Raw genomic sequence first — 23,266 nt, forward strand, 5'->3', positions numbered from 1 at the left:
TTGCAGCTATAGAACTTATTGGAGACTTCATATCTCTCAATCCAGGCATTCTTTTGAAATATTAACTTCAACTCCTGGAACATCTCATATGCTCCATGACGCTCAAAACGTCGTTGAAGTCCCGGTTCTAAGACGTAAAGCATGGCACACTGAACTATCGAGTAGTCATCAACACGTGACTGCCAGGCATTCACAATGTCTGCAATTGCTGGTGCAGGTGGTACACCCAGCGGTGCTTCCAGGACGTAACTCTTCTGTGCAGCAATGAGGATAATCCTCAAGTTACGGACCCAGTCTGTGTAATTGCTACCATCATCTTTCAACTTTGCTTTCTCAAGACATGCATTAAAATTCAACGGAACAACAGCACGGGCCATCTATCTACAATCAAACATAGACAAGCAAGATACTATCAGGTACTAAGTTCATGATAAATTTAAGTTCAATTAATCATATTACTTAAGAACTCCCAGTTAGAAAGACATCTCTCTAATCTTCTAAGTGATCACATGATCCAAATCAACTAAACCATAACCGATCATCACGTGAAATGGAGTAGTTTTCAATGGTGAACATCACTATGTTGATCATATCTACTATATGATTCACGTTCGACCTTTCGGTCTCAGTGTTCCGAGGCCATATCTGCATATGCTAGGATTGTCAAGTTTAACCTGAGTATTCTGCGTGTACCAAACTGGCTTACACCCGTTGTAGATGGACATAGAGCTTATCACACCCGATCATCACGTGGTGTCTGGGCACATAGAACTTTGACAACGGTGCATACTCAGGGAGAACACTTTTTATCTTAAATTTTAGTGAGAGATCATCTTATAATGCTACCGTCAATCAAAGCAAGATAAGATGCATAAAAGATAAACATCACATGCAATCAATATAAGTGATATGATATGGCCATCATCATCTTGCGCTTGTGATCTCCATCTTCGAAGCACCGTCATGATCACCATCGTCACCGGCGCGACACCTTGATCATCATCGTAGCATCGTTGTCGTCTCGCCAATCTTATGCTTCCACGACTATCGCTACCGCTTAGTGATAAAGTAAAGCATTACAGGGCGATTGCATTGTATACAATAAAGCGACAACCATATGGCTCCTGCCGGTTGCCGATAACTAGGTTACAAAACATGATCATCTCATACAATAAAATTTAGCATCATGTCTTGACCATATCACATCACAACATGCCCCGCAAAAACAAGTTAGACGTCATCTACTTTGTTGTTGCAAGTTTTACGTGGCTGCTACGGGCATAGCAAAAACATTTCTTACCTACGCATCAAAACCACAATGATAGTTTGACAAGTTGGTGTTGTTTTAACCTTCGCAAGGACCGGGCGTAGCCACACTCGGTTCAACTAAAGTTGGAGAAACAGACACCCGCCAGCCACCTGTGTGCAAAGCACCTCGGTAGAACCAGTCTCGTGTAAGCGTACGCGTAATGTTGGTCCGGGCCGCTTCATCCAACAATACCGCCGAACCAAAGTATGACATGCTGGTAAGCAGTATGACTTATATTGCCCATAACTCACTTGTGTTTTACTCGTGCATATGACATCTACGCATAAAACCAGGCTCAGATGCCACTGTTGGGGAACGTAATAATTTTCAAAATAATTCCTACGCACACGCAAGATCATGGTAATGCACAACAACGAGAGGGGAGAGTGTTGTCCACATACCCTCGTAGACCGAAAGCGGAAGCGTTTGCAGAACGCGGTTGATTTAGTCGTATGTCTTCACGATCCGACCGATCAAGTACCAAACGTACGACACCTCCGAGTTCAGCACACGTTCAGCCCGATGACGTCCCTCGAACTCCGATCCAGCCGAGTGTTGAGGGAAAGTTTCATCAGCACGACGGCGTGGTGACGATGTTGATGTTCTACCGACGCAGGGCTTCGCCTAAGCACCGCTACAGTATTATCGAGGTGGACTATGGTGGAGGGGGGCACCGCACACGGCTAAAAGATCAACTTGATCAATTGTTGTGTCTCTGGGGTGCCTCCCTGCCCCCGTATATAAAGGAGCATGGGGGGTGCGGCTGGCCAGGGAGAGGGCGCGCCAGGAGGAGTCCTACTCCCACCGGGAGTAGGACTCCCCCCTTTTCCTAGTTGGAATAGGATTCGGGAGAAGGAAAGAGGGAGGGGAAGAAGGAAAGAGGGGGCCGGCCCCCCTTGCCCTAAACCAATCCGGTTTGGGCCTTGGGGAGGCGCCCCACACTCCCCTTGCTTCCCTCTATTTGCACTAAGGCCCATGTAGGCCCATTAAGCTCCCAAGGGGTTCCGGTAACCTCCCGGTACTCCGGTAAAATCCCGATTTCGCCCGGAACAGTTCCGACATCCAAACATAGGCTTCCAATATATCAATCTTCATGTATCGACCATTTCGAGACTCCTCGTCATGTCCTTGATCACATCCGGGACTCCGAACAATCTTCGGTACATCAAAACATATAAACTCATAATATAACTGTCATCGTAACGTTAAGCGTGCGGACCCTACGGGTTCGAGAACTATGTAGACATGACCAAGACATGTCCCCGGTCAATAACCAATAGCGGAACCTGGATGCTCATATTGGCTCCCACATATTCTATGAAGATCTTTATCGGTCAAACCGCACAACAACATACGTTGTTCCCTTTGTCATCGGTATGTTACTTGCCCGAGATTCGATCGTCGGTATCTCAATACCTAGTTCAATCTCGTTACCAGCAAGTGTCTTTACTCCTTCTGTAATACATTATCCCGCAACTAACTCATTAGTTGCAATGCTTGCAAGGCTTAAGTGATGTGCATTACCGAGAGGGCCCAGAGATACCTCTCCGACAATCGGAGTGACAAATCCTAATCTCGAAATACGCCAACCCAACAAGTACCTTTGGAGACACCTGTAGAGCACCTTTATAATCACACATTTACGTTGTGACGTTTGGTAGCACACAAAGTGTTCCTCCGGTAAATGGGAGTTGCATAATCTCATAGTCATAGGAACATGTATAAGTCATGAAGAAAGCAATAGCAACATACTAAACGATCGGGTGCTAAGCTAACGGAATGGGTCATGTCAATCACATCATTCTCCTAATGATGTGACCCCGTTAATCAAATGACAACTCATGTCTATGGTCAGGAAACATAACCATCTTTGATCAATGGGCTAGTCAAGTAGAGGAATACTAGTGACAATCTGTTTGTTTATGTATTCACATATGTATTATGTTTCCGGTTAATACAATTCTAGCATGAATAATAAACATTTATCATGATATAAGGAAATAAATAATAACTTTATTATTGCCTCTAGGGCATATTTCCTTCAGTCTCCCACTTGCACTAGAGTCAATAATCTAGATTACACAGTAATGATTCAAACACCCATGAAGCCTTGGTGATGATCATGTTTTGCTCGTGGAAGAGGCTTAGTCAACGGGTCTGCAACATTCAGATCCGTATGTATCTTGCAAATTTTTATGTCTCCCACCTGGACTAAATCCCGGATGGAATTGAAGCATCTCTTGATGTGTTTGGTTCTCTTGTGAAATCTGGATTCCTTCGCCAAGGCAATTGCACCAGTATTGTCACAAAAGATTTTTATTGGACCCGATGCACTAGGTATGACACCTAGATCGGATATGAACTCCTTCATCCAGACTCCTTCATTTGCTGCTTCCGAAGCAGCTATGTACTCCGCTTCACATGTAGATCCCGTTACAACGCTTTGTTTAGAACTGCACCAACTGACAGCTCCACCGTTCAATGTAAAGACGTATCCGGTTTGTGATTTAGAATCATCCGGATCAGTGTCAAAGCTTGCATCAACATAACTGTTTACGATGAGCTCTTTGTCACCTCCATAAACGAGAAACATATCCTTAGTCCTTTTCAGGTATTTCAGAATGTTCTTGACCGCTGTCCAGTGATCCACTCCTGAATTACTTTGGTACCTTTCTGCTAGACTTATAGCAAGGCACACATCAGGTCTAGTACACAGCATTGCATACATGATAGAGCCTATGGCTGAAGCATAGGGAACATCTTTCATTTTCTCTCTATCTTCTGCAGTGGTCGGGCATTGAGTCTTACTCAACTTCACACCTTGTAATACAGGCAAGAACCCTTTCTTTGCTTGATCCATTTTGAACTTCTTCAAAACTTTGTCAAGGTATGTGCTTTGTGAAAGTCCAATTAAGCGTCTTGATCTATCTCTATAGATCTTGATGCCCAATATGTAAGCAGCTTCACCGAGGTCTTTCATTGAAAAACTCTTATTCAAGTATCCCTTTATGCTATCCAGAAATTCTATATTATTTCCAATCAGCAATATGTCATCCACATATAATATCAGAAATGCTACAGAGCTCCCACTCACTTTCTTGTAAATACAGGCTTCTCCAAAAGTCTGTATAAAACCAAATGCTTTGATCACACTATCAAAGCGTTTATTCCAACTCCGAAAGGCTTGCACCAGTCCATAAATGGATCTTTGGAGCTTGCACACTTTGCTAGCTCCCTTTGGATCGACAAAACCTTCCGGTTGTATCATATACAACTCTTCTTCCAAAAATCCATTCAGGAATGCAGTTTTGACATCCATTTGCCAAATTTCATAATCATAAAATGCGGCATTTGCTAACATGATTCGGACAGACTTAAGCATAGCTACTGGTGAGAAGGTCTCATCGTAGTCAATCCCTTGAACTTGTCGAAAACATTTTGCAACAAGTCGAGCTTTATAGATAGTAACATTACTGTCAGCATCAGTCTTCTTCTTGAAGATCCATTTATTCTCAATTGCTTGCCGATCATCAGGCAAGTCAATCAAAGTCCATACTTTGTTCTCATACATGGATCCCATCTCAGATTTCATGGCCTCAAGCCATTTTGCGGAATCTAGGCTTACCATCGCTTCTTCATAGTTCGTAGGTTCATCATGATCTAGTAGCATGACTTCCAGAACAGGATTACCGTACCACTCTGGTGCGGATCTTACTCTGGTTGATCTACGAGGTCCAGTAGTAACTTGATCTGAAGTTCCATGATCATCATCATTAACTTCCTCACTAATTGGTGTAGGCGTCACAGAAACCGGTTTCTGTGATGAACTACTTTCCAATAGAGGAGCAGGTATAGTTACCTCATTAAGTTCCACTTTCCTCACACTCACTTCTTTCGAGAGAAACTCCTTCCCTAGAAAGGATCCATTCTTAGCAACGAATGTCTTGCCTTCGGATCTGTGATAGGAGGTGTACCCAACAGTTTCCTTTGGGTATCCTATGAAGACACATTTCTCCGATATGGGTTCGAGCTTATCAGGTTGAAGCTTTTTCACATAAGCATCGCAGCCCAAACTTTCATAAACGACAATTTTGGTTTCTTGCCAAACCACAGTTCATAAGGTGTCGTCTCCACGGATTTCGATGGTGCCCTATTTAACGTGAATGCGACCGTCTCTAAAGCATGACCCCAAAATGATAACGGTAAATCTGTAAGAGACATCATAGATCGCACCATATCTATTAAAGTACGATTACGACGTTCGGACACCATTACGCTGTGGTGTTCCGGGTGACGTGAGTTGCGAAACTAGTCCGCATTATTTCAAATATAGACAAAACTCGTAACTCAAATATTCTCCTCCACGATCAGATCGTGGAAACTTTATTTTCTTGTTACGACGATTTTCAACTTCATTCTAAAATTCTTTGAACTTTTCAAATGTTTCAGACTTATGCTTCATTAAGTAGATATACCCACGGCTTTTGTCCCTGTCCCTGTAATGTTTGACCGTGCGACTTGACACTCTGCCTGTTCCGATGAGGGCTTTATTAATTTAAAGCAAGACGCTCCTAGCGTCTTCGTTCTAAAAAAACAGATATGCACATAGAAACGCAAGAAATTGGAGTCATCTGACATCTCACAATGCTTTCTTTTGCTTGATTATATCAGACAAGAAGAAAGCGGTCACAACCAAAGTACAAGCAAGCAACTAGACGAGAAGACTCATAAAAAGCTTCCTGGAGCTAGAGCTACACCTTGTGCCGCACATCCATCGACATATTCGAGGAGGCTCTGTTCAAAATCCACACCCCCTTGATCCTGGATCTCACACACTATTTCCAGGTGCCGTTGGGCCTCAGCATGTGAGAACGCTGATGAAAATCCAAAGAGAAAGGAAAAAACAGAGGAAAAACAGAGCTACCTGACAGTAGCAACAGGCAATGTTCCGGGCTAGGGAGAGATTGATGGACTGTTCATGCTAGCTAGTTTTAACAAGTACTCCTAGCTAGTACCTGCCGAGAGCGGTAGTTGGGTAATGGTGGTAATCCGTGGCGGCGTTGTTCCTGTGATCAGCAGCAGCTTCTTGGAGGCGCGCCGTGTAGGCGTGGTCGCTAACCTTGTTGTGCCACGCCGGAAGCTTGGGCGCCTCGATGTCGGCCTCGTCGACTGCGGCGGGCGGCTGCTGGTAGGTCGTCTGCGGCGCCTTGTGGTCGGCGCCGCCGTAGTAGCCGTTCCTGTTGTTGTTCCGCTCGCCGGCCTCGTTGCGGTTGCGGTTGGACCGCTCGCCGCCGTAGTCGTCCCTGCCGCCGCCGAAGCACGAGCTGAACTCGAAGCACATTTTTGCTGGTAGGCTGTGTTTTTGGATTAGCCCTGGAACTGCACTGAGGAGGAAGAGGAGGCTTAGGTGGCTGGATTACTGGACTAGTGGGTGGTGCTGGATGCTCAGCGTGGTACGGGTATATTTATACGAGACGAGCTAGCTCGTGTCGCACGCCTAGGAGATGCGACTCCGGTTCACACACTTGACGCGCAAACACAGGTTCTATCATCAGCCACACCCAGTTGTTTTTGCAACTGAGGTCCAGATGGATGAGGTTCGTCCAGCTCCAGCTGAAGCGAAACGGCGTCGCCGATCGATCAGTTTCAGCTTGGGCACGATGGCGGGGTGGTCGGGGTCGTCCCCCAGTCCAAGTCATCGGGGAATCAGAGGGAGGAGAGGGCTTGGGGGATAGGGTAGTTCGGTGGTCTGCGAGAGTGACGCCTCGTGGCGGGCGGTGCCGCGCCGCGGACAGCATCGCTCGATTTCGGAGGCTGGCGAAGATGCCGCCCGCAGTACCTTTTGGGTTTGGCAACGCGTGGCTGCAGGGTGGTGCAATCTTGTTGGGGCTCTGTCCTGTCCTCCACGTGTTGTCTTTTACTCTCTTCGTTTCTTTTTAGTCTGTATATAAAATTTGGTCAGGGTCAAACTTTGTCAACTTTGATTAAATTTATAAAAAAAATATTAAGATTCACAATATAAAATCAATATTGTTAGAAGCATCATGAAACTAATTTTCATACCATATAGTTTTAGTATTGTAGATGTTGATATTTTTTTCCAACAAAGTTTAACTTTGATCAAATCTTATATGCAGACTAAAAAGAAACGAAGGAAGTAAAAAACGAAGAGAGTAAACGGCAAGACCGACTGTTGCCAGTGCTCCCTCTCTCGCGGTTAAATAAGTTTAAGGCATCTCCAAAGCAGACTCTCAAAGCTCCAGTATATATTTGGATTGTGGTGGCTGGATCATTTCTGTTAACTTTTGACATTCAACAAGAACCTCATCTATCCGTGAAGTGATCCAGATGTCTGTTTTTTTTTTTGATAAATCCGAGACAAACTTGAGGGAGCTATGCGGCACTCTGGACATGCAACTGACCAACCAAAAGTCCTTATGTGGTCATCCTCTAGCCTCTCTCCTCTACATGCATGGTCCTCCTCTAGCCTCTCTCCTCTACATGCATGGTCCCTCTCTAATCCCTCTCCTCCCAACAGACAGATAAGAATTTATTTGTGAATAGCATTGGATGGAGCACGTCCAGACATAAAAAATGAAGTTGCATGACACATCGAGTACGATAATTAATGGAAAATGAAGTCCGATACAAGGCCAACAATGACCCATCACGTGACACAGCGCGGAAGACCCTATGTTAACGAAATCTAGTGATCGTAGGTCGGCAATGCACCGCGGGCAAACGAGGACAAAAGCCCCCTCGCTTGTGTTGTCAATCCTCGATGTCCCATGGAGTTGAGTACACTTGGAACAGATGTTGTTGATAAACGCGTCAAGGCGCGCACTATGCTGGCATCTCCCCAAAGGTTTCTAAAGCTGTATTAAGACCATACTTTTATAAATGAGGTCAACCGGGTGTTTAAAAACTATAACCTCAAGGAATGCTTTGTTGTGCATGGTCCACAACGCCAACGACTGGGCGGCCACCTCTATCAAAGCTACTCTGTCCAGCGCCCATAACACGTTGTAGGTGTGTGCCGCCTCGTGCAAGGTGGAAAGTATGGCACACTCGCATCGTGTCTGTATTACGGATCTATGGCACAAACTTGAGTCATGGCCGGTGCCGGATGTCGCGGTACTTCGGCGGTGGCTGTGACATTGGAGGCTAAGCTCGGGGTGCTGGCGCAGTGGCTCGAAGCTGCGACTGGGAGGTGGCAATGGAGCTCGGAAGGAGTAGGTGTCGGGGTCTATGAAGATGAGAAGGGGCGAGAGGGGCACTCTGGTCCATGCAGGGAGCAGTGGCACCATCGAGGATGTGGCCTCGGGAGCTCGGGGAGGCGGCGGAGCACAAACGGTAGTCGTGGCATCGAGGTTGAGGAAGGCGGTGGTGGCGGCGGCTCGAATCGTGGGTGGTGGTTGGAAAAATGGGTGAATGGTGGGGGTGGTCTAGGGTTTCGGTGCGGCGATGGGTTTTATAGCCACTCCTAGGCCAATGAATGCCGGAGGGGAGTAGTCTCCCCATTTTCAATGAGAATGCTTCCTTCTAGAGAAAAAAATTGGCCAAAGAGAACTGAAGGCTTGGAGAATGAAAAGCTATTTTTGAGGGATTAATGCTTTTGGAATCTTCTAGCTGGATCTTAATTCCCAGACCATAAATTTTTCCTCAAATATAGCCTTTGGAGATCTGCTAGAGATGTGTTGTAAGAGGTGAGAAAGTAGAGAGCAGGATGGTATCTGGTAACCATTCGGCATGAATTGTAAGCTATCTCATAAACAAAGAAAACAAATGCCATCTGGTCATTTTCTTCAGGTACTTCTGTCTTGCCGCGGCAGGTAGCATCCCCAAGTCACAAGTCAGGGTGAACTTAGGGCATCCCAACGGCCATTCTCAAACAGCCCGCACATATCCAGACTGTACTGTTTGGACCGCGAAAGCCAACCAACACGGATTTGTATCGGTCCGTAGGGCGGTCTGGACCTGTTTTCTTTCATAAACTAGAGACAAATATGGGGGGCAAAAGGGGCTTCGCGGGCGTCCGTACAGCAACCACGCCAGCTTATTACTGTCGTAGCCCACCCAACCCCCTCATCCCTCGCCCTCCGCGTTCCCGTCCGGCACCAACTTCCTGCATTCATGCCGCTTTAGAGCGCGCCGCTGCACATTGAAGACGGCTCAGGGCGGATGCGACCTCTCACTGGCGCCGCCATTGAAGCGGCGTGCTAGCCGAGGGCGTTGTCTGTGACGCCTCTTCGGTGTCCGCGCTTGTTCAGTGCAATAGACACGTTACTGGATGGGACGGGACAGATATCTACCACTCTTGTTCGACGCCCCGTCCGTCCGTGTGCAGCCATTAAGCGGGCTCGCCGGCGGAGAAACTACTCCGGTGCCGCACATTGACGCTCCCGGATACCTAGCCTCATTGGAATAAGCTATTTAAAGGTGGCCACACTCTGCTAACTTCATGCCACAACACAAGCCGCTCCCCATCTTTCTCTTTTGCACTGCATCCGTCATGACTGCAAGCAACGAAGCTCTGTGGGAGAGTCTTTCCATGGAGATGAAGCACGAGATGGCCGCCCTTGCCGCCGCCTGGCATAATCGCCGTGCGAGGCGGATCAAGGCCGGATTGCCGGCCAGCTCACCCGAGGTCTCCGACGATGACGTCCACACGATGGAAACGGGCTCTGACGACACCGCCCCGGGTACCGCGTCTTTGCACATCGGCTTCACCATGGAGCAGGCGTAGGCATACTCCAATGCCGCCATGGTGGAGGTACAGCCCGCACCAGCGCCTTTGTCGACGTTTCAGCAGGCGCAGGAGGGCCAGATATATGGCGAGCGCATGAGCGAGGAGTCCGTGGCGGCCATGGCTGGGGTGAACCCCAACTTGGTCGTAGAGCAGTGTGCCATCTAGAATACCGTCCGCGCTCAAGCCACTACTTGCTAGGAAAGCGGCCGCCGCCGAGGCGCAGCTTCACACGATCGTGGAGGAGAACAATGCTACCTACGTCTCCTACGCGCCACCAACGAACTATCCGGCGGCCCATTGGAGGGACGGCGATAGCGCAGATGTCATCATTTTGATCGTGGACCTCACGTCCACCAGCAACGGACAAGGCACAGACTCCTTCGAGGATGAGTAGTGTACGGGAGGTGGCAGGGCTTTGTGTCCCATGTCAGTCAGTCCGTCTCCCGTGTTCTACACTTCCTCGCCGGAGACCGTAACTTCACTTCATCTATCTTATCGCTCGTGGTCATGAAGATGGCGGATGAAGAACTACAAAGGCTTGGACGCCGAACGCCGATGCCATATGGTAGGTTTAGGGTCGGGTCAGTTTTTGTTTGCTCCAAATGTTCGAAATCTAATGAAAAGACGTCGTGTTTGTATGAATTCCTTTATGTTAACATGGAATCCGGCCGTGTTTGCATGAATTTCACCTGATTTGTTGCAAAAGTATTTGAAATGTATGCGGACAGTGTTGGATGGCAGTCTCCTACATTCATATCTGCGGACCGGTCCCCTGTCCGTCGAAGAAAGAGGGACAAAATTTGCAGGTCGTCGCGGAAGATGCCCTTACTACTGATTTGCTGGTCGGGACTATAATGCTTCCCTAGGCGGACGGTTTAAGTTCGGGGCAATAATGCTTGGCTGGTCGGCTATTTTGGTCAGCTATTGCGTCGCGGACGGCAAGAGACTGACTGTTGAATGATACCCACTGATTTGCGGGAGATAGGTTCCCGGTCTCGTTCTGCCATATATTTCCCTAGGCAGACAGACTAACAAGTTTCCCAATGAAGATAGGTTTTGCTGGTCAGAATTTTCATGGCCGGCAAGCCAGGCACAAGCCGGATTCTGGTGGCCAAAACACGGCTAGTTTTCAGTAATCCAGTTCAGTTAACACTCTGACCGGCTCGTTCACATCCTTCTAATCTTCTGGAGAATATTCTGCTTCCCTGTATAATTGATCAGTTCGATGGACTGGGTCATGGCAATGACTTTTGATGAGGGACCGAAAATTTGTGTCACTAGTCACTACACTTGGTTCCTTAATTTGAACGTGCTTTTTTCATGGAAGACCATTGACCTGTACTGGGACTACTGTCTAAGTGTTTCAGATAGTAATAATGCTCTCCGATGGTCACTGTCACGCCTTACCATCTTTCCGGTTTACTTCTTTTTTATGATATAGTCTTTCCGGTTTAGTTACATCTGTGATTAACTGAGATCATTCCTCCCAATTTTGTATGATTTTCCAACGCCATCTTTTTGTATTTTTTTCTTTACTTTCATCACTTGGACCTCCATGAGGAAAGTGATGTCATAAACTACCAAGAAAAACAACAAATATGACATCAGAAACATCTGACTCACTTGTCAGAAAATAGAGAACAAAACACATCAAACGGACCCTTCACCTTTTCTTTGCTGCTGCATTCCATATGCCGCTGCCTTTATTCTCCTACACACTTGGTGGAATCTGGTGCCCTCTCTCCTGTTCTCACTTGATATGGCGAAATGATTGACCATCCACTCAACGATATACTTAATCAAGAAGAAAACAAAGGGAGGGTACATTCTTGGCAGAAAGGAGGGGGGGGGGGGGGGGGGGGGGGGGAGGGGACCAGAATTGGATAGGGAACAAATTGCAGGACGCCACCAAGGCACAGAGGATGGGCATGGATATGCACCTAAAAGTTAATTAGAACTCAATCTACGAAGGTGATTGTCCACCGAAAGTCCTAACTATTGGAGATTGATGCCACTTGTTATGGATTATGTTGTATCAAGTGGTTAACTTCTGGTTTACTCACGCAAGATCTTGATTGGTATATGTAAAAAAAATCATCTCACTGAGAGATCGAACATTTGGTTTTTTCATGATGGAGATTTATTTGAATATTCCATGCAGGTGGAATTGGATCAAACTTCCCAGAGTGATTGCCCATGCCAAACTAGAATTAAATTGTGATATTTTGCAAAAGAGAAGTGGTATCTTCTATTAAATAGTGCAGTGCTTTTCGAGTGGTTCTTCAGTTAAGTAATTAAGCATAGTTCTGCCATTATTCTCAGAGTATTTTATAAGCCTCGACGTAAAGCACACAGGCCTTTGTGGAGACGTATATCACCTAATTAAAGGTCATATTGGAAATTCTCTATATTTTACAATGATCAGTACCTAAAAAGCATTCGAGCACTTTAGAATTAGGGAACAACTAGTTGGATACAGACGATCACTGTTCTGATGGAATATCTATGTTTCACTATATAATCACTAATGCGCGCACACATGACCAACGGAAAATGTTTTTACGTGAGTACTCATCTTTTTTTTGCGGGGTACGTGAGTACTCATATAATTAAACACATGTGTACATGCTCTAAAAATGATTGTTATTGCCTTATTGGCACTTATCTTCACAAGATAGACCTTTTTTTTATCCGTTTCAAAAAAACAACATAGACCTTTTCTGTCTTTGAAATAAGCTCTATTTTTAACCTTAAAAGAACCCCCAAGTTCCTTTTCGGTAGGTTGGTGGAAGATCTCGATCAGGAATCCTATGAAAGTATGATAATTTCCCTTGGAGATCCTTTTGTCTTTGCAAATAAATTTCCCCGAGAGATCTAACGAATTGGATTTCTTGTGAAGATTTCTTTTGTATATTCTACGAGGGAGAAATTAGATCAAACTCTGCCTAGTGATTGCCTGGGCTGAACTAGGAAAAGGTGTAATATTCTGAAATAGAGAAGTCATTTCATTAAAATAGTTAGTGATATTACCCCTAACAGAAAAGTTAGTGGTATTCTAGTGCTTTTTCAGTTAATTAATTATACATTTTAACCATTATTCTTGAGGGGGAACTTGTTTAATGGAAGCATAAAGGGTAGTTTCGAGAAACCGTATGTCTTACTAATTGAAAACTTTCATGCTCACACAGAAAAATTAGAAGATGTACAAAACCCGAACACATCGAGTTCAATATAATAGAATACAAAAAAATTGATGATGTCTCACCACATTCGAAGATGTACAAAACCCGAACATACCGAGTTCAAAGCATACGTTCCTAAAGAAAAAATAATACAAAAACATATTATTTTAGTGTAGCTTATCGTAATGTAATTTAAAATTTTACCAAAGATTGCCCTTTCTGGCTATAAATACTGGAGTTTCATAATTATTGTATGAGAAGTGTGATTGATAATACTCTTCATCTCATTTTGAATTGGGAAAACAACAGTAGAAATGCTTTGTGAGGAAACAACACATTGACATTATTACCAAAGGGATGAGTTAATTAAAGAGCACTTCCAGAATTTTGTAGTAGTAGAGTAGAGTACAATTAGTAAATTTCAGTCCTGGAAGGGTCACCAACCGTGGCGAGACGACATATAATTTCTTTTAATATAGTTCATAAAAGGACCAACAATTTCTTCACTTGCTCAACTGTTTTTTTTTTTGGAAAATAACCATTAGCTGGAAAAAAGACATGTAGGGTGTCCACCCCAAAGTCAAAAGGTTACCAAGTTTGGTGACCCTGCCACATGATATTTATTTTTCGCATGTGGACATGTTTATGTTGCACATGCCTTAATCATCATTGATGACAAAGACTTCCCCATGCCTCCTAGTCCTATGAAAAAACATCCATTTGAGCTTCTCGAAATACTATGTTATGATTGATCCACCGAGAAGATTCGAAGAACTGATCTAGATTTTCACCTCCAAGTACAATACAACGGCTTTGAACGAGATGTTAGGTGGTGGTATGTGTAGCCCCTGTCGGGAGGGGGATATAGGTGTAGGTGTGTGCATGGGCGGGGGAAGTGGTGGATGGGATCTAGTGTTAGTACATCGCTTTTTGTTTTTAGGGAAGGACATTGCTTTATATGATGGGGACGAACCGTTGGATTAGAGTATTGGGTATGGTATTGTGCCTTTGCTGTCACCTAAAGGTTATTTCCAAAAAAAAAAATTCTATTTGCGATGTGTAGCTATACATAGTACATACACGTAATAAAAAAGTGAAAGCACTACTCATATCAATCTACCGCAAGTGAATGTAAAAAGAGGCCAACTCAAAAACGCCCCTTTGTGGCTATTCTTGTAACTATTGATTTTAGTCATCCGTACGTCAATGATGCACAATCAACAATTGGCAATTATGTAGCAGTGCACCTTCACAGAATACGTCAGCTTGGACACCATGATGGACTACTTGACATTCTGAGTTTTTGACATGAAATTTTTGAGAAATTCGGGGGCACAGATATAGAGCGGGACAACCACCCACACCTAGCTGTTGAGCTTACATGGGATGGTTTTTGGCTAGTTTTGTGTAATCGAGCAAAGTTAGCTAATGATGGGTCGCGTAGTTTGTCTTTCGTATGCTCATTGCTCCTTCCTCCTCGTCTTTTTCAAGGGTGTATTCCGGTTGTCGAAACAATCAATCCATCCACCGGAGTTAGTGATGACTTAGTGACATGAGAACGTGAGGTCAAAAATACCAGTGTCCACATTTAGTGATGACTTAGCGACATAGACCATGAGATGTCTTACCATACTTTTTTACTTAACACTATAATTAACTTAGACATCTCTCATATTTCTTAAACTTTTGTTATTTTCATCTTAGGTGGATACATGATGTCATCACCCTCCAGAAAAAAAAACAAATATGGCGTCAGAAGCATATGTGCCACCTGTCATGGAATATAAAAGGGAAAGCACATGGTTATAAAGATTTGTATTCGAGACTTCGCAGGAAATTCTGGTTTCTATGAATGGAGATCAGTGCCAACCTTTCTATGGACAAACGAAGTATTCCAAGCAGTAGATGAGGTGCCAAAACCAAAAAAAAAGATGTTCACTGCCCTTCTAAAACATTGTGGTTTCAGTGCTTCAGAATGGCTGTGAGATTAGAATAGACGGTAACACACTTGCTGTACACAAGTTTGATTCAGGTACTCCCTCTGATCCATAATAATTGTCGCTGAAATCAGCGTCAATCATTATGGATGGGAGGGAGTATCAATTTAATGGCAACAACACCAACTTCAAGCCCTGTAACCGGGTGACTGCAATACACAGCCAAGCTTGGAATATCAAGAGCAGAGATGGGGACTCATATAAGTTTCACAATGCTTCCTTTCACATGATTATATGATACAAGAAGAAAGCAGCCACAGCAAAATTACAGGCAAGCAACTACGGAGACCGACTGATAAAGGCTTCCTGGAACTGGGACTTGTGCCGCACATCCATGGACAAATATGTGGATGCTCTGATCAAAATCCACAGACCCCTATTCCAGGTGCCTTTTCAGTTTCAGCAGATGAAAAGACCGATCAAAATCCAAAGAGACAGGGGAAACAGAGGGAAAAAACGGAGCTACCGGGCAGAAGCAGAGGCTGTGTTCAGGGCGAGGGAGGGATTGATGAACTGCCACACATGTTTTTTATTTTTTGAGACAAACTACCACGCTAGCTAATCTGACTTGCTAGTACCTGCCTAGAGTCGTAGTGGTGTTGATGGTTGGGTAGTGGTGGTAATCCATGGCCGCAGGTTCTTGGGCTTGGAGGCGCCCCGTGTAGGCGTCCTCGCCGACCTTGTTTTGCCACGTGGGAGGCTTCGGCGCCTGGAGGTCGGCCTTGTGTTGCGGGTAGGCGGCGTACCCGCCGCGGCCACCGGCGCCGTCGTGGTAGGCCTTGTGCCCGGCCTCGTCGACTGTGGCGGGCGGCTGGTAGTGGTACGCCACCTGCAGTGCCGGTTTGGGTTCAGCGGCGCCGCCGTTGTAGGCGCTCCCGTGGTTCCCTCTCCGGTCGCGGCCATGACGGCCACCGCCGAGCTCGTTGTTGCGGTTGGGCCGCTCGCCGCCGTAGTCGTCCGTCCTTGGGCCGCCGAAACACGAGCCGAACTCGAAGCACATTCTCAGGTCACAGAGGAGGCGGGAACGCTATTGGCTGGATTACTAGACTAGTGTTGTTGTTGATGCTCCGGAATGACAGTGGAGGGAGTCGGTTTATATATATATCTGTATCCGTGTGGTGGGTGGGACGCAACGTGTATGCGAAGTCTTGAAAAACCGAGTCGATCTCCCCCAAGCGCGTGAGTGCGAGCTTGGGCACAGTGGTGGTGTTGGTGGCATGTCGGGGTCGTGCTCCCCCAACCCAAGTCAACCACCTTGCCAATCCAGGGATCGGAGGGAAGGCACCTGCGAGAGCCGAGCGCTTGGGGGATAGGGCGGTGGTCTGGGAGGGCGACGAGCAGTGGCGGACCCAGGAAAAAATGAAGGGTGTGCACACTTTAAATTTTTTTTCCACCTAATCCATGTGTCAGACAAAATATGGCAAAATAATAACATGAGTAACTTAATGCAAATCTCACAACAATTTAGTTCATAAAATATATCTTAAATGTGCTCAATTGCAATACGAGTAGTCTTACATGAAAGAAGCACAAGTAAAATATTACATCACTTGGTAACGTTTTTGCATTGCCATGAAAGCATCAACTATGTCATCCTCGCTTACTTTCATGAACACATCCCATTCAATAAATGTCACCAAGCAATTATTCAAGCGATCATCACTCATAGTAGTCCTCTACTTATTTTTCACTAGATTCATTGCTGAAAATACTCTTTCAACACTCGCCATCGCCACCAGTAAAATCAATATCAATTTGATGACTAAGTAGACCAAATCATAAAGAACATGCTTCTTAGTTGCAACAAGCATAATAGAGAGCTCACCAATATTACTTGCATTTCTAAACCTATCATCTTGTCTCATATCATCAAAAAAATTAGCTAGTTGAAATTCTAGTCTTATCAAATATGTGCTTGAAATGTTCATGGGATAGAATTCAGCAAGTCTTATTACCTTGAGTGCATCATAAGAAGCAAATGGATTGAGGGGATTCAAAGCCAACATGCAAATAAGCAACTCCGTATTAACCTCATCAAACCGATTGTCAAGCTCTTGAATGGTTTGATCAATGACACCAAGATATACTTCTCTTCTATAACGATCATCATTTGTTTGTACTTCATAATACCGACGTGATCTTCGATTAGGCTCGTAAATATCCTCCCACAAAGGAACTTGAATCTCATGTTTGTTGCAAAATAAGGTTAGCTTTGCAAGAAATTCTTCCCAACCATGAGACCTCATGTGTTGCATTCTACTCTTTGCCAAAGTAACAAGTGTCATTGTATTGACAATATCTTGATGTCTCTTTTGCAAAGATTTGGACAACTCATTTGTATAGCCAAGAATAACAAGCATCAAGTGAAGATTGAAAACAAAGTCAATTGATTCAAAGGCTTGAGCAACTCCACGTATTCTTGTCCACTCACTTTTTTGTGAAGGATCTTTTCCAATAGCATCAAGTACTTCAAGGATTGTGGAATACATGCTAACAATGTGCATAATGGTTTTAAAATGAAAACCCCAACGAGTGTCGTTGGCTCTAGCTAGTCATGGTTGCCGTGGCGCTTCATCATCAATATCAATATCAATCTCTGCATCCGAATGGACCGGACGTGGATCGATATCAATGTCAATCTCTGCATCTGAATGGACTAGAGGTGGATCAATATCAGGTTCAGGTTGCTCTTCATGAGGGGCTGCAACCTTTCTTGTTTTTGCCTCGTAATTCCTAAAAAAGGACTTAATGTCACCATTCCTCTTCATCTTCAGTTCTACAATTAGGACATAATGTCAGCAAGACTAGAGCATACATGCATACAAAGAGCACAAATAAAAATGGCACAGCCTAGTCCTCTGCACTTCTGCTAACTACTAACAACAATTTCTAATAAAAATGGCATAATGTCAGCTTGTTGATGTTCTGCAATTCTGCCTAACAACATCTTCTAATTGAAATTCAGAAACAACACTACAAAGCTGAAGCATTACAGACATCATATAACAAACGAGATCTAGCAGTCGCATTGTCGCAGTGCAATGAGCAGCCGGGTCACCTAACTCACCCACGACCGGGGCAGGGAGCACTGGAGCGGGCGAGGACCGGAGGAGACGAGAGGCCGGAGCAGATCCTCCGCAGACCGGAGTGGCAGCGGCCGTCTGCCGTCTGATCCGGTCGGCGCGACGGCGCCTTGGGAGGGCAGCCTGGGAGTGGGAGGTGAGGCTGCTCGTGGTGAGTGGCAACGGAAAGGAGCTCCAGCCTCCAGCGGAGGCGGCCGAGCGCTAGCGGGGAGTGGGCGAGTCCGCGAGTGGCCGAGGTAGTCCTCTGCGTGCGGCTCTGCCTCTCTCGCTCGCTCAGATAGGGAAAAGGATGAGGTGGGCCTGGCCGCTGGGCTCATTAGTCAACATTCAAAGACTCAAAGTCAATATATGTATATATATATATAAAAAAAATCTCAGATTTCTATCATCAATAAAATTAGCTAGTTGAAATTCTAGTCTTATCAAATATGTGCTTGAAATGTCCATGGGATAGGATTCAGCAAGTCTTATTACCTTGAGTGCATCATAAGAAGCAAATGAATTGAGGGGATTCAAAGCCAACATGCAAATAAGCAACTCCGTATTGACCTCATCAAACCGATTGTCAAGCTCTTGAATGGTTTGATCAATGACACCAAGATATACTTCTCGTCTATAACGATCATCATTTGTTTGTACTTCATAATACCGACGTGATCTTCGATTAGGCTCGTAAATATCCTCCCACAAAGGAACTTGAATCTCATGTTTGTTGCAAAATAAGGTTAGCTTTGCAAGAAATTCTTCCCAACCATGAGACCTCATGTGTTGCATTCTACTCTTTGCCAAAGTAACAAGTGTCATTGCATTGACAATATCTTGATGTCTCTTTTGCAAAGATTTGGACAACTCATTTGTATAGCGAAGAATAACAAGCATCAAGTGAAGATTGAAAACAAAGTCAATTGATTCAAAGGCTTGAGCAACTCCACGTATTCTTGTCCACTCACTTTTTTGTGAAGGATCTTTTCCAATAGCATCAAGTACTTCAAGGATTGTGGAATACATGCTAACAATGTGCATAATGGTTTTAAAATGAAAACCCCAACGAGTGTCGCTGGGTCTAGCTAGTCATGGTTGCCGTGGCGCTTCATCATCAATATCAATGTCAATCTCTGCATCCGAATGGACCGGACGTGGATCGATATCAATGTCAATCTCTGCATCTGAATGGACTAGAGGTGGATCAATATCAGGTTCAGGTTGCTCTTCATGAGGGGCTGCAACCTTTCTTGTTTTTGCCTCATAATTCCTGAAAAAGGACTTAATGTCACCATTCCTCTTCATCTTCAGTTCTACAATTAGGACATAATGTCAGCAAGACTAGAGCATACATGCATACAAAGAGCACAAATAAAAATGCCACACCCTAGTCCTCTGCACTTCTGCTAACTACTAACAACAATTTCTAATAAAAATGGCATAATGTCAGCTTGTTGATGTTCTGCAATTCTGCCTAACAACATCTTCTAATTGAAATTCAGAAACAACACTACAAAGCTGAAGCATTACAGACATCATATAACAAACGAGATCTAGCAGTCGCATTGTCGCAGTGCAATGAGCAGCCGGGTCACCTAACTCACCCACGACCGGGGCAGGGAGCACTGGAGCGGGCGAGGACCGGAGGAGACGAGAGGCCGGAGCAGATCCTCCGCAGACCGGAGTGGCAGCGGCCGTCTGCCGTCTGATCCGGTCGGCGCGACGGCGCCTTGGGAGGGCAGCCTGGGAGTGGGAGGTGAGGCTGCTCGTGGTGAGTGGCAACGGAAAGGAGCTCCAGCCTCCAGCGGAGGCGGCCGAGCGCTAGCGGGGAGTGGGCGAGTCCGCGAGTGGCCGAGGTAGTCCTCTGCGTGCGGCTCTGCCTCTCTCGCTCGCTCAGATAGGGAAAAGGATGAGGTGGGCCTGGCCGCTGGGCTCATTAGTCAACATTCAAAGACTCAAAGTCAATATATGTATATATATATATAAAAAAAATCTCAGATTTCTATCATCAATAAAATTAGCTAGTTGAAATTCTAGTCTTATCAAATATGTGCTTGAAATGTCCATGGGATAGGATTCAGCAAGTCTTATTACCTTGAGTGCATCATAAGAAGCAAATGAATTGAGGGGATTCAAAGCCAACATGCAAATAAGCAACTCCGTATTGACCTCATCAAACCGATTGTCAAGCTCTTGAATGGTTTGATCAATGACACCAAGATATACTTCTCGTCTATAACGATCATCATTTGTTTGTACTTCATAATACCGACGTGATCTTCGATTAGGCTCGTAAATATCCTCCCACAAAGGAACTTGAATCTCATGTTTGTTGCAAAATAAGGTTAGCTTTGCAAGAAATTCTTCCCAACCATGAGACCTCATGTGTTGCATTCTACTCTTTGCCAAAGTAACAAGTGTCATTGCATTGACAATATCTTGATGTCTCTTTTGCAAAGATTTGGACAACTCATTTGTATAGCGAAGAATAACAAGCATCAAGTGAAGATTGAAAACAAAGTCAATTGATTCAAAGGCTTGAGCAACTCCACGTATTCTTGTCCACTCACTTTTTTGTGAAGGATCTTTTCCAATAGCATCAAGTACTTCAAGGATTGTGGAATACATGCTAACAATGTGCATAATGGTTTTAAAATGAAAACCCCAACGAGTGTCGCTGGGTCTAGCTAGTCATGGTTGCCGTGGCGCTTCATCATCAATATCAATGTCAATCTCTGCATCCGAATGGACCGGACGTGGATCGATATCAATGTCAATCTCTGCATCTGAATGGACTAGAGGTGGATCAATATCAGGTTCAGGTTGCTCTTCATGAGGGGCTGCAACCTTTCTTGTTTTTGCCTCATAATTCCTGAAAAAGGACTTAATGTCACCATTCCTCTTCATCTTCAGTTCTACAATTAGGACATAATGTCAGCAAGACTAGAGCATACATGCATACAAAGAGCACAAATAAAAATGCCACACCCTAGTCCTCTGCACTTCTGCTAACTACTAACAACAATTTCTAATAAAAATGGCATAATGTCAGCTTGTTGATGTTCTGCAATTCTGCCTAACAACATCTTCTAATTGAAATTCAGAAACAACACTACAAAGCTGAAGCATTACAGACATCATATAACAAACGAGATCTAGCAGTCGCATTGTCGCAGTGCAATGAGCAGCCGGGTCACCTAACTCACCCACGACCGGGGCAGGGAGCACTGGAGCGGGCGAGGACCGGAGGAGACGAGAGGCCGGAGCAGATCCTCCGCAGACCGGAGTGGCAGCGGCCGTCTGCCGTCTGATCCGGTCGGCGCGACGGCGCCTTGGGAGGGCAGCCTGGGAGTGGGAGGTGAGGCTGCTCGTGGTGAGTGGCAACGGAAAGGAGCTCCAGCCTCCAGCGGAGGCGGCCGAGCGCTAGCGGGGAGTGGGCGAGTCCGCGAGTGGCCGAGGTAGTCCTCTGCGTGCGGCTCTGCCTCTCTCGCTCGCTCAGATAGGGAAAAGGATGAGGTGGGCCTGGCCGCTGGGCTCATTAGTCAACAGTCAAAGACTCAAAGTCAATATATGTATATATATATAAAAAAATCTCAGATTTCTATCATCAATAAAATTAGCTAGTTGAAATTCTAGTCTTATCAAATATGTGCTTGAAATGTCCATGGGATAGGATTCAGCAAGTCTTATTACCTTGAGTGCATCATAAGAAGCAAATGAATTGAGGGGATTCAAAGCCAACATGCAAATAAGCAACTCCGTATTGACCTCATCAAACCGATTGTCAAGCTCTTGAATGGTTTGATCAATGACACCAAGATATACTTCTCGTCTATAACGATCATCATTTGTTTGTACTTCATAATACCGATGTGATCTTCGATTAGGCTCGTAAATATCCTCCCACAAAGGAACTTGAATCTCATGTTTGTTGCAAAATAAGGTTAGCTTTGCAAGAAATTCTTCCCAACCATGAGACCTCATGTGTTGCATTCTACTCTTTGCCAAAGTAACAAGTGTCATTGCATTGACAATATCTTGATGTCTCTTTTGCAAAGATTTGGACAACTCATTTGTATAGCCAAGAATAACAAGCATCAAGTGAAGATTGAAAACAAAGTCAATTGATTCAAAGGCTTGAGCAACTCCACGTATTCTTGTCCACTCACTTTTTTGTGAAGGATCTTTTCCAATAGCATCAAGTACTTCAAGGATTGTGGAATACATGCTAACAATGTGCATAATGGTTTTAAAATGAAAACCCCAACGAGTGTCGCTGGGTCTAGCTAGTCATGGTTGCCGTGGCGCTTCATCATCAATATCAATGTCAATCTCTGCATCCGAATGGACCGGACGTGGATCGATATCAATGTCAATCTCTGCATCTTAATGGACTAGAGGTGGATCAATATCAGGTTCAGGTTGCTCTTCATGAGGGGCTGCAACCTTTCTTGTTTTGCCTCATAATTCCTGAAAAAGGACTTAATGTCACCATTCCTCTTCATCTTCAGTTCTACAATTAGGACATAATGTCAGCAAGACTAGAGCATACATGCATACAAAGAGCACAAATAAAAATGCCACACCCTAGTCCTCTGCACTTCTGCTAACTACTAACAACAATTTCTAATAAAAATGGCATAATGTCAGCTTGTTGATGTTCTGCAATTCTGCCTAACCACATCTTCTAATTGAAATTCAGAAACAACACTACAAAGCTGAAGCATTACAGACATCATATAACAAACGAGATCTAGCAGTCGCATTGTCGCAGTGCAATGAGCAGCCGGGTCACCTAACTCACCCACGACCGGGGCAGGGAGCACTGGAGCGGGCGAGGACCGGAGGAGACGAGAGGCCGGAGCAGATCCTCCACAGACCGGAGTGGCAGCGGCCGTCTGCCGTCTGATCCGGTCGGCGCGACGGCGCCTTGGGAGGGCAGCCTGGGAGTGGGAGGTGAGGCT

At 45.0% G+C, this 23,266-nt stretch overlaps 2 protein-coding genes and 1 pseudogene across 2 annotated transcripts; all 3 read right to left on the reverse strand.

The window, feature by feature from the left end:
• Nucleotides 1–5,961: 5,961 nt before the first annotated feature.
• On the reverse strand, nucleotides 5,962–7,119 carry LOC125547746 (uncharacterized). The gene has a single exon (XM_087516517.1). It carries the CDS (start codon nucleotides 6,648–6,650, stop codon nucleotides 6,318–6,320), a length of 333 nt encoding a protein of 110 aa, XP_087372643.1. The 5' UTR covers nucleotides 6,651–7,119; the 3' UTR covers nucleotides 5,962–6,317.
• Nucleotides 7,120–15,438: 8,319 nt separating this feature from the next.
• Nucleotides 15,439–16,323, reverse strand: LOC147978126 (uncharacterized). The gene has a single exon (XM_087516518.1). It carries the CDS (start codon nucleotides 16,235–16,237, stop codon nucleotides 15,809–15,811), a length of 429 nt encoding a protein of 142 aa, XP_087372644.1. The 5' UTR covers nucleotides 16,238–16,323; the 3' UTR covers nucleotides 15,439–15,808.
• Nucleotides 16,324–16,778: 455 nt separating this feature from the next.
• Nucleotides 16,779–17,741, reverse strand: LOC147978127 (uncharacterized; annotated as a pseudogene).
• Nucleotides 17,742–23,266: the final 5,525 nt, after the last annotated feature.

Source organism: Triticum urartu, chromosome 3A (assembly GCF_056163025.1).
Source record: "Triticum urartu cultivar PI428250 chromosome 3A, HENAU_Tu73, whole genome shotgun sequence".
Lineage (NCBI taxonomy): Eukaryota > Viridiplantae > Streptophyta > Magnoliopsida > Poales > Poaceae > Triticum > Triticum urartu.